The sequence below is a fragment of the Chlorocebus sabaeus genome, chromosome X (genome assembly GCF_047675955.1).
Source record: "Chlorocebus sabaeus isolate Y175 chromosome X, mChlSab1.0.hap1, whole genome shotgun sequence".
In the NCBI taxonomy this organism is placed as follows: Eukaryota; Metazoa; Chordata; class Mammalia; order Primates; family Cercopithecidae; genus Chlorocebus; species Chlorocebus sabaeus.
The window spans coordinates 38406762-38417938 of NC_132933.1; the positions used below are offsets into that span (position 1 = coordinate 38406762).

An 11177-nucleotide genomic window follows, 5' to 3' on the forward strand; every position below is an offset into this window, starting at 1 on the left:
TATTGGGTTGTTTATTTTCCTATGTTTGAGTTTCAGATTTCTTTACAAATTATGGATAAAGTCCTTTACCAGATTTATAAATATTACATCCAAATCTTTGTCTTATCCTTTCACTGTCCTTAGAGTGTCTTTCAAAGAGCAGGATCTTCAGTTATTGAAATACAATTTATTTTTTAAAATGGGCTGTGCTTTTTGTGTCAAACCTAGGAAATCTTTATATAATCCAAGGCCACAAAGATTTTTTTTCCTATGTCTACTTCTAGAAATTTTATAATCTTGAGTTTTATGTTCATGTCTATGATCAATTTTGAGTTAGTTTTTGTATGTGGTTAAAAAGTATGGATTGAAGTTCTCTTTTTTTAAGCCTGGGATTGGGCATATACATTGACTTTTTTAAGAAAATATTTTTATTGAGATATAATTAAAATGCCATAGCATTCACTGATTTAAAGTGTATAAATGGTTTTTAGTATGATCACAGAGTTCAACAACAGTTACAACAATCTGTTTAAAGTATTTTTGTCACCCCAGAAACAAAGCCCTTACCCATTCGTAGTCCCTCCCCTGTTCTTTCTATGGATTTGCCTACTCTAGACATTACATATAATTAAATCATACAATATGGGGTCTTTAGTGTCTGGGTTCTTTGACTTAGTATAATTTTTCCAAGGTTCATCCATTTGTAGCCTAAATCAGTACTTCATTTCTTTTTATTGCTGAATAGTGTTCTGTTCTAAATACATACCACATGTTGTTTATCCATTCATCAGTTGATAGACATTTGGGTTGTTTTCACTCATTGTTTATTATGAATAATGTTGCTTTGAACATCCGTGAATAAGTTTTTCTTTGAACACCTATTTTCAGTTCTCTTGGTTGTATACCTAGCAGTGACATTGTTAGGTTATATGGTAACTCTATGTTTATAATATTTTTTAAGAAACTACCAAAATATGTTGCAAAGTGGCTGCACTATTTTTACATTTCCACCAGCAATATGTGAGGGTTCTAATTTCTTTATATCATCACCAACAATGGTTACTATCTACCTTTTTGGTTCTAGCTATTTTAGTGTGTGTGTGATGTGATATCTTATTGAGGTTTTGATTTGCATTTTCCTAATAGTTAATGATGTTGAGCATCTTAGCCTGTGCTTATTGATTTGTATATATTCTTTGGAGTAACGTCTATTCAAACCCTGTGTCCATTTCTGAGTTGGATTATTTATCTTTTTTTTTAGTTGTAGTTATGTATTCTGGATACAAATTGCTTATGAGATATATGACTTGGAAATATTTTCTCCCATTCTGCAGGTTGTCTTTTCACTTTCTTCATGGTGTCATTTACAGCACAAAAGTTACTAATTTGATGAAGTATAGTTTATCTCGTTTTTTCTTTTGCTGCTTATGATTTTGATATCATATCTAAGAAAACATCGTGTAATTCAAGGTCACAAAGATTTACATCTGTGTTTTCTTCTAAAAGTTTTATAGTTTTAGGGCTTACCTTTTTGTCTGTGATCCATTTTGAGATCAGTTTTGTGCATGGTATGAGGTACGGATCCAAATTCATTCTTTTACATGTGGATATCCAATTTTCCCAGCACCATTTGTTGATAAGATTCTTCTTTTCCCCATTGAATTGTCTGTCTTAGCATCTTTGTCAAAAATCAGTTGACCATAAACGTAAGGCTTTTTTTCTGGACTCTCAGTTTTTTATGACTAAATTCCTTATTCCAGTATCACACTGTCTTGCTTACTGTAGTTCTGTGATGCATTTTGAAATCAAGAAGTGTGAGTCTTCCAACTTTGTTCTGTATCAAGGTCGTTTTGGCTATACTGGGTCCCTTGCATTTCCATATCAATTTTAGGATTGATTAGCTTGTCAATTTCTGCAAAAAAGCCAGTTGGGATTTTGCTGGGGATACCAAATCTGTAAAATGATTTGAGGAATATTGTCATCTTCACAATATTTATTCCTGTGATCCATTAACATGAGACATCTTTCCATTTATTTATATCTTTTAATTTTTATTCCAACAATGTTTTGTAGTTTTCAATGTACGAGTCTTTCGTTAGATTTGTTAAATTAAATGTTTAGTATTTTATTCTCTTTGGTACTATTATAAATATCATTATTTCCTTAATTCCACTGTCAATTTTTTATTGCTACTTTATAGAAATAGAAGTGATTTTCTTTTATTGATCTTGTATTCTGCAACCTTGCAGAACTCATTTATTCTAATAGTTTTTTTGTGTGTGTGTGTTTCTGTGCCTTAGGAGTTTCTCTATACAGAATCATGTAATTATTCTTTCAAAGAATTCATCCATTTCATCTAACTTGTCAAACTATTAGTATGAAGTTGTTTATAATGTCTCCTTATTATCATTTTGGTATTTATAGAATATCTTGTGGTGTCACTTCCCTTATTTATGATATTGGTAATTTGTGTATTCTCCCTTTTTTTCCTGATTAGCCTAGCTTGAGATTTATGAATTTTTTTAAAATCTTCTAAATGAACTAACTTTGGGTTTCATTACTTTTTTTATCTATTGTTTTTGATTTTTTTACTTTATTGTTTTCCTCTCTCATTCTCATTATTTGCACCGTTCTTTTGCCATTGGTTCAATTTGCTCTTCTTTTTTTAGTTTCTAGAGTAGAGGCTGAAGTCATTGATTTGAAGCCTTTCTTCTTTTCTAGTGTACACTTCAGTGGTTATTTGAATAAATAAGCAAAATATTAAGAGGGCAACAAATATAGCAGTGAGGATGGAGATAAGGCAATAATTTTGAGAACTCTTTGTGGGATACCATCAGTAGTATTTGGAGAATTGGTTATGGGGGTAAGGAAGAAAGAGGAAGACTCTTATATTTCACAGGTTTGTTGATGGATATTGATTAGTGTATTACTGACTAAGACATGGATCACAGAAGGACAAGTTAATTTGGTAAAGTAATTCTGTTGTGGACACATTGATTTTGATATGTCTGTTAGATGTCCATTTGACTGTGTCTAGTTGGATATTTGTATTTGGAGCTCAATAGAGAGATCCTGGAAGGAAATAAAGACTTGGAAGTCATCAGTATGGAAGGGGTAGTTAAAACTGGAAATAGATGAGAATACCAAAAGAGAGGATATAGCGTAAAAGAGAAGAGAGTGAAGACAGAACCCTTGGAAACATTTGGGATGTTAGAAGAGGATCAGTGAGGGCTAATGAATGAAAGCTACTGCACAATTTCTGTCAGAAAAGTTGAAGTAGAAAAAATGGTGTCACAGAAGACAGGGGAGGGATAAGGTTTCCAGAAAGGCATTAATCAAAAGTATAATATGACTGAGCAGTCAACTAGACATGTGCAACATTTGACATTTAAGATGACATTGGTGATTTTTACTAAAACAGTTTTAGTGGGCATATGCTTTAGGGTTAGATGTAAGATAGCAGTGGCTGAGTAGTGAATGGGAAATGCAAAAGTGGTGACCAACTCTTTTATAAACATTTTCTTTGTAGAGAAAGAGGTACAAGTGTAGAATGACAGCATTTCAAACAAGGCCAACTTCTATAATCTTTTTCTTACTATAAATTAAGAATCTAAAAACATTTTAGATTGCAATATTTATAAGAGAAAACTTAGAATTATGTATTTTTTTCTTTACATTTTACAGAAATCATGTTTTTAAAATCAAATTCTGACTTAATGTTATTACACTTCTAAAAAATGAATGTTCAAATACCTTTTTTTTTTTTTTCTCCAGGAAAGACTTTGTTTGCCTCATCATATTTTGGAAGAACGAGGACTTGTGAAAGTTGGTGTCACAGTTCAGGCGCTCCTTGAATTACCAACAACCAAGGCATCTCAGCTTTCTATGGCTTGATATAACATTTAAAAATTTTAAGTGTATAGTTTCATTTATTTGCAGTGATTTCAAATATTTCAAATTCATGAATAAGAGTATTCCATCAGAAATAGTTTGCCTTAGGTCACGCCTTAGGATTTTAAAAAAATTATGTTGAAACATCAGACTTAAACATTGAATTGCCCAAACTTCTTTTGGGGGAAAACTGGATTAATTTAATAAGAGTATTTGATAAACTCAAATTCTCTTTTTACTAAATCAGTTGATAATCTTGATTATTTTTCAGAAAGCAGACTGATACTAAATTTAAAATGTAGTTTCAATTTAATAATCACGTTAGGTTTAATTTTTTTACATCATAGCATACTAGTAAACATCTGGATAAAGGTAATTGTTTTTTAGCAATTTAGAGCAATTCTATATTTGAGTTATTTAATACACTTCTAATTCTAATTTATACACAATTTCTTCAATCTTTGGTCTTAGTTTTCTAGAAAAAAAGGCGTAGAAGAAACAATTCTGGCTTTATATTAAATTCTTTTAGTATTATAGGTTGGTGCCAAAATATTTTCAGTTGTACTGTAGATTGTTTACATGTGAAGTGCCTGTGTAATTGATGACTCTTATATAGTCTTAAGCATTTTTGCAATTTTTTAAATGTATTTAAATAGAGTCAATGGAACTTTAAAATATTTTAGTAGATTTTGTAGGGTCAGTAGTATGTGAGGATTTAAATGAGCCTCACATTGTGACATTTGTGGTTTTTTAGTTAGTCCATTGCAGTTTCCCTTAAATTGGTTATTTCATGTTGTCAAAAATACCAATGTTAATATGGTTAATTTATGATATTTAATTTTGTGAAACGTAATCATCTTTTAAAATGTATTATTTGAAGAGTATTTTATTTCTGTATTGAAAATGTTACACAAAGCAGTAAAGTTTTTGAGAACTAGTGGAGTACTAATTATCAAGGACATTTTGATAAAACTGCCAAAGTTTGGGTTTATATCTTGCCTTTGAGCAGCATTATATCAGTGCTGCCTTTAGCTATATTCAGAGAGCAGCAGTTGAGGAATAGCTTTTTACTCAAAATCTGGCCATTTGTGAATCCTATAAACCTTGTGATCTTCAATTACTTTGATGTTTAATTAAATACAGACTCTTCTATAAATATTTTCATGAGATACTATGTTACACAAAGTCCTTGTTTAACTTACATATGGGTAAATTTACATTGGTGGTATTACAGGAATTTTTCAAAAACATTACTGTAATGAGTAACTGAGTTTCCTATAGAAGAATCTTAATAATTACTTTTGCAGTAACCAAGCAAGCATCATATCTTAAGTATGTGATCATTTGCACTTCTTACCTCTTAATATGGATGCAAGTTATTAAAACTGTTGGCCTGGGTATTTCAAAGGGTATATATAAAAGGCAAAAACTAGTGTGCCAAATGGTATAGGAACAAATGTACTTTTTTTGATCAGTTGGCATGAAGCCATAGAATTAAATTTTGACTTTAGAAATCAGATGTGTTCATTACATTCCCCAAGGGTCAAATTGGAGCTTTTAAAGAATTAAAGCTTCTATGACTGTATGGTTTAAGAATTAAAGTATTAGTAATTTATTAAATATTTGAGCTTATTAGTTGTTAATTTTTTAGTTGGATTAAAAAAAAAAACTCACGCATTCTCCCTAGTGAAAACTTGGGTAATGTATGTAAGAAATGGCAAATAAATACCTTAGTTAATGACTTTTTATGTAGAAATTTGACAGCATTACAAATTAAGTGACCGTTAAAAACACAGCAATCATTCATACTGCTTTCATAGGTGTTATGATAGTCTCTGATTAATCAATCTAGTGTTAATTATTTTACAAGTGTTGTCCTGTTTCATATCTTTGAAGTAGTAGTGAAATTGTAGGCCATTTTCTTATTGCATTTCACTTACTTGTCAGTTAATTATTCCTTTAAAAAGAAAATACAGCAGAACCTCACTGTAGCATTTTTTACTGCAAAGCAAAATTCAATTTAAGATGGGCTTATCTGAGGTCCATATCATGGCAGTTCATTTACTCTTGTGCCAAATGGCAACACCACCTCTAAAGCAGTTTCACAGCATAGTCCCCTACAACGTTATACCAAGGCTCTGATATATTTCTTTTAGTAGTTTCTAAGTGTAAAATTTATTCTAAATGTTTTTATGGCTATTATCTATTTCATCAGTTATTGAATTAAGAATGATTTTCATTACTTGAGTGGGATTTGTGATTTAATGACAGTTAAATAATCAAAAATATTTTATTAGGCCCCCAAAATTTAATAGATAGCTATTTCTGTTACATTTTATTACTGTATGGCACAAGAAAGAAGTGACATTGGGTATGTTAGAAATGAAATAAGTAAAAATGCATTACCATTTGTTTAATAATTATCTTTACAGAATGCTAGTTTAATGACTTTTTTAACTGAATTTTTTGAGTAAATCAGAAATGTTTGTATTTGTCACAGATCTATCATAATTGATTTTCTGATGCATTTAAAAATAAATGGAACACTTAAATGTATATTACCGATGCAAACTGTGGATAAAGTTGAAAGACAAAATTTTAAGTCTGGGATTTCTTTTTTCCCTCTCTACCTCCTTTCTTACCATCATATCATCCATTTTTTGTCAGCATTTGATAGATGGTGTCTGTGTTCCCTAGTATAGAAAAATAGCCAGACTTAGAATATTCAAAGTAAGTGGTTTAAAGGTCCAGATTCACTTTATATTGTGAAAGGAAAATAAATCTTGGGGCCCCAACATCACTAAGCTAAAGGGAAAGGTCAAGCTGCGAACTGCTTAGGGGAAACCTACCTCCAGTTCTATTCAAAGTCACCACTCTGCTCACTGGGATAAATGCCTATCTGATTGCCTCCTTTGGAGAGGCTAACCAGAAACTTAAGAGAATGCAGCTATTTGTATCTTATCTACCCATGACCTGGAAGCCCCCTCCCCGCTTCCAGTTTTCCCACCTTTCCGGACTGAAATGATGTTTGTCTTACATATGTTGATTGATGTCTTGTGTCTCCCCAAAATGTATAAAATCAAGCTGTGCTCTGACCACCTTGGACACATGTCATCAGGACTGCCTGAGGCTGTGTCGCAGGCACCATCCTCAACCTTGGCAAAATAAGCTTTCTAAATTAACCGAGACCTGTCTCAGATATTCAGGGTTCACATTTGGTAACCATGAAGGGATTCTGAGTGGAGGTACCCCTGACCTTTGACAAATCTCTTATTGGTGCTTGATACCAACATGAGCTAACCGTGTGGCTTAAACCCATAAGGCAATTTGTTGAGGTCTGGGAGCACCCCCTCCAGAGAATCCCTGATCTCCCAAAATCTGGTCGAAATCTAAAGTTTGTTTTGCTGTATGATTCCCTTTTTTGGAGTTTTACTTGCTCCCAACAAGGAAGGCAAGATTTCCTGCTTCCATGACAATGGAAAGCAGGTAATCCTTTATGGAGTCTGAGCTTGCTCCCAACGGGGAAGATAATTTTTGAGTTTTTTCCTGCTTTTAGGATGGTAGAGCGCATTGTTCAGCCTGAGACCCATCTCTAGGTAAGTAACTGAATTGGGGTTTTGATTTGAGTAAAATTAACAACCAGCTGGTTTTAATTTCTCCTTACCATTAGAGTGCTCAGTGATCATATCGTTGGGGTTTTTTTTGCTGTTGGTTGTTCCTGTCTTTCCCCCATCAGATTTGACCATCTCTACCTGATTTTGTCAAATCCAAGTGAGAATTCCAAATTATGGGTAAGATAGCTTCTCTAATTTGTCCAAAATTCCTTGCAGCTGCAAAAGAGGAAAAAAACAAAACCAAAAACCGTGCACTTGGTTTCTGTATTTGCTTCCTGTCTTGAAAAACAAACATTCTTTCATTTACTTTTCTTCCACCCTATTTTTTGCCATTTGCAGTACCAAAAAAAAAAAAAACTAGAGGTGGCTTCTAATAACTTGAACCCCTTTAAAAAATTCAGAACAAAGGCATCACTCATCCCTTTTGGGGTGTTCTGTGTTGTCAACCTTGGCAAAACAAACTGTCTAAATTAACTGAGACCTGTCTCAAGTATTTGGGGTTCACAATATGTCATTTTCAGTAGGTAATATTTTCCTTAAATAACAATAATTTTTTATGATATCCTCACCAAATAATATTGCCTTTATGTAAAATAAACTATATAGCATAAATATAAGAGAACTTTTTTGTTTTTTGTTTTTTTTAGACAGAGTCTTGCCCTGTCACCCAGGCTGGGGTGTAGTGGTGCGATTTCAGCTCACTGCAACCTCCACCTCCCCAGCTCAAGCGATTCTCATGCCTCAGCCTCTTGAGTAGCTGGGACTATAGGCACGCACCACCACACCCAGCTGACTTTTGTAGTTTTAGTTGAGATGGGGTTTTGCCATGTTGGCCAGGCTGATCTCGAACACCTGGTCTCAAGTTATGCACCCGCCTTGGCTTCTGAAAGTGCTGGGATTACAAGTGTGAGCCAACGCACCCAGCCAATATAAGAGAACTTTATGTTAAATAAATGTAGAATAGGTAAAACTGTGATTTTTTTTTTTTTTTTTTGAGACAGAGTCTTGCGCTGTCGCCCAGGCTGGAATGCAGTGGAGTGATCTTGGCTCACTGCAACCTCCACCTCCTGAGTTCAAGCAATTCTTCTGCCTCAGCCTCCCTAGTAGCTCGAACCACAGGCGTACACCACCACACCAGCTGATATTTGTATTTTTAGTAGAGATGGGGTTGGCCAGGCTGGTCTCAAACTCCTGACCTCGGGTGATCTGCCCACTTTGGCCTCCCAAAGAGCTGGGATTACAGGTGTGAGCCACCACGCCCAGCCAATTGTGATTAATTTTATTGTAGTTTTAGTGAAAGGTGTATTATTGGATTGCCCTTAAGCTATATGATTAAAAATTAATCTTTCTTTTTTCAGGTAAATTTAATATTTTAAAAATCCACATATTTTATTAAAATATTATTAATTTGTAATTGTGATTTACCCTACAAGTAGAAAGTCATCCAGGTAAATGTTATTGAAGATAATATTATTCGCTGTTTTATAGTTACTCATCCTAAACTTTCAGATTTAAACAAGTACTTAAGTAAGTAAATATTTGGTGTAAGTTATTTGAAAACGATTCTAAGTTTATCACAGAATTTTGAATTATCTTTAGATAATTGTACTAAACTTGTTTCCTCCTTCAGTAAATCTACAGTTTTGGTACACTACATGGAATGGTCGTAGAATTCTCAGGAACCTATGTCACTATCCAGAGCACTCCAGGGTACTGATATATTACTGTATATTAGATTCATGTGGAAATGCCCAGATATATTCTGGAATTGGTAAATTGGAAAATATCAATGTCATCTATTTCTTAAGGCATAAACTTCTCTAATCCTGTATTTCAAAACATGAAAAATATCCTTATGCTTACAGTGTTTAAATAGCTTAGAATTTCCACAGTTGTGTGTGTGTGTGTGTGTGTGTGTGTGTGTGTGTGTTTCATGTAAGGCTCCAGTTGTTTTAGCAAAAAAGAATCTTATTGCATTTGCATTGGAAAGCCAGAGTTTGGAAGTTATGAGAATTCTTACATAAAGAGTTTAGGATGGAAGGTTGGTGATTGAATAATTTGAAAGTTACCAAAATAAAAACAGAAATTTCTTTAAAATGTGGTCATTTTAAAATTTAAGTTATTGCATAATATTTTCCTCATTTCTTGGATACTTTATTTTGAGTACCCTGCCATTTATGGTTAGAGAAAAATAAATTTATTTTTACTCTAGTCCATTGATATGTATCAATTAATTATCTACCTAAATAGGTGAGAAATGTATTGGGTATGTATGTATATATGTAAATGATAAATAGAAATAGATTTTTCAATAGCGAATTGAATGTTAGAAAACTTCAGATATTCATTTCCAATTCAAATAAACACAAAGTGATCCTGTATAATTTATGAAGTAGTAATTAAAATAATACCTTAGGGCAGTGATTCTTAAACTTTGGATTTTAGGAAATCCATATGTATCAATATGGATCACCTAAGGATTTTGTTAACGAAGTACAGATTGATTCAATAGGCCATGTGTGGCGTCTGAGATTCTGCGTTTCTAACAAGCTTCCAAGTGATGCTGGTCCAATAGCCAACTTGAATAATAAAGCCCTATAGTTGTTCAAGTGCTGTAGTAATATCAATTTACTGTACGATAGTATAGTAGTTTGATATTTTAAGAGATGTTTCAAGATCTTTACTTAACATTTTAAATTCTATTCTGAAATGTGTTCTACTTTATTAAGGGCTTTGGGATTTTCTTTATGGTTTAAAAAGGTATACTTTGTGTTGTGATTAGTACTATCTCAAATTTTCATTTCTGAAAAATCATTTTAAACACACAGCTGTATAATTTTCAAGATAAATTAAACTAGTCACAGATATGTGTGATTATAAAATGGTCATATATATCTAAACAAGTTAACAAATATTAAAGCAAAAAGATGTCATCCTTCTTTTGTGGAGCACTTAGAAAACTACATGAATTTTTTTATAGTCTTGAGGCCGGGCGCGGTGGCTCAAGCCTGTAATCCCAGCACTTTTGGAGGCTGAGACGGGCGGATCACGAGGTCAGGAGATCGAGACCATCCTGGCTAATATGGTGAATTTTTTTATAGTCTTGAGATCAGTCCATTTTCTTGCTGTCCTTGCTTTTAAGTTGAACACATAATCATTTTTTCAGGATAGCATGTTAAATATAAACCATATACAAATAAACTAATATATATTTAACGTAATAGTTATGTTTTGTGATCAGAGCTTAATTTTGAGATAAAGATAAATTTCTCCCCTTCACAAAACAAATGAGAAACGCTATTTCCTTCATTTAAAACATTTGGAATCATTTTACTCATTTTAATAGCCTTACAAAAGTTGTGGATACATTGCTAGTTAGAAAACAAATCAAGATCCAAGGTAGCCTGAAATGCCAAAGGCAGTCAAATGCCTTTCATGGCAAGATATGACTCCTGTACTTTGACAATAAATGGAAATATTAATAATTAAATATGAAAGGGAAGAGCACAGACATGTGCAACATTGAACTAGAACCTTTTTCTGTAATTGAGTTATAAATAATAAAACATATCTTTATGTATGTCTGTCATTTATTATCTTTAACATCTAAGATTAACAACTGAGTAGAAATGAATATTATGCTGTAACTTAAATTTTAAAATCCCACATACTTGGATATAATCATGGTTAGTA

The 11177-nt window shown here is 32.7% G+C and overlaps 1 protein-coding gene across 1 annotated transcript in view; it reads left to right on the forward strand.

Annotated features, from left to right (window-relative positions):
• The window catches only part of LRCH2 (leucine rich repeats and calponin homology domain containing 2), a 128578-nt gene extending 122112 nt beyond the window's left edge, over positions 1-6466 (forward strand). Inside the window, exon 21 of the mRNA XM_007992634.3 lies at positions 3754-6466. Coding sequence (XP_007990825.3) covers positions 3754-3873 — 120 coding nt within the window. The 3' untranslated portion in view covers positions 3874-6466. The remainder of the gene's footprint in view (positions 1-3753) is intronic.
• The last annotated feature ends 4711 nt before the right edge of the window (positions 6467-11177 follow it).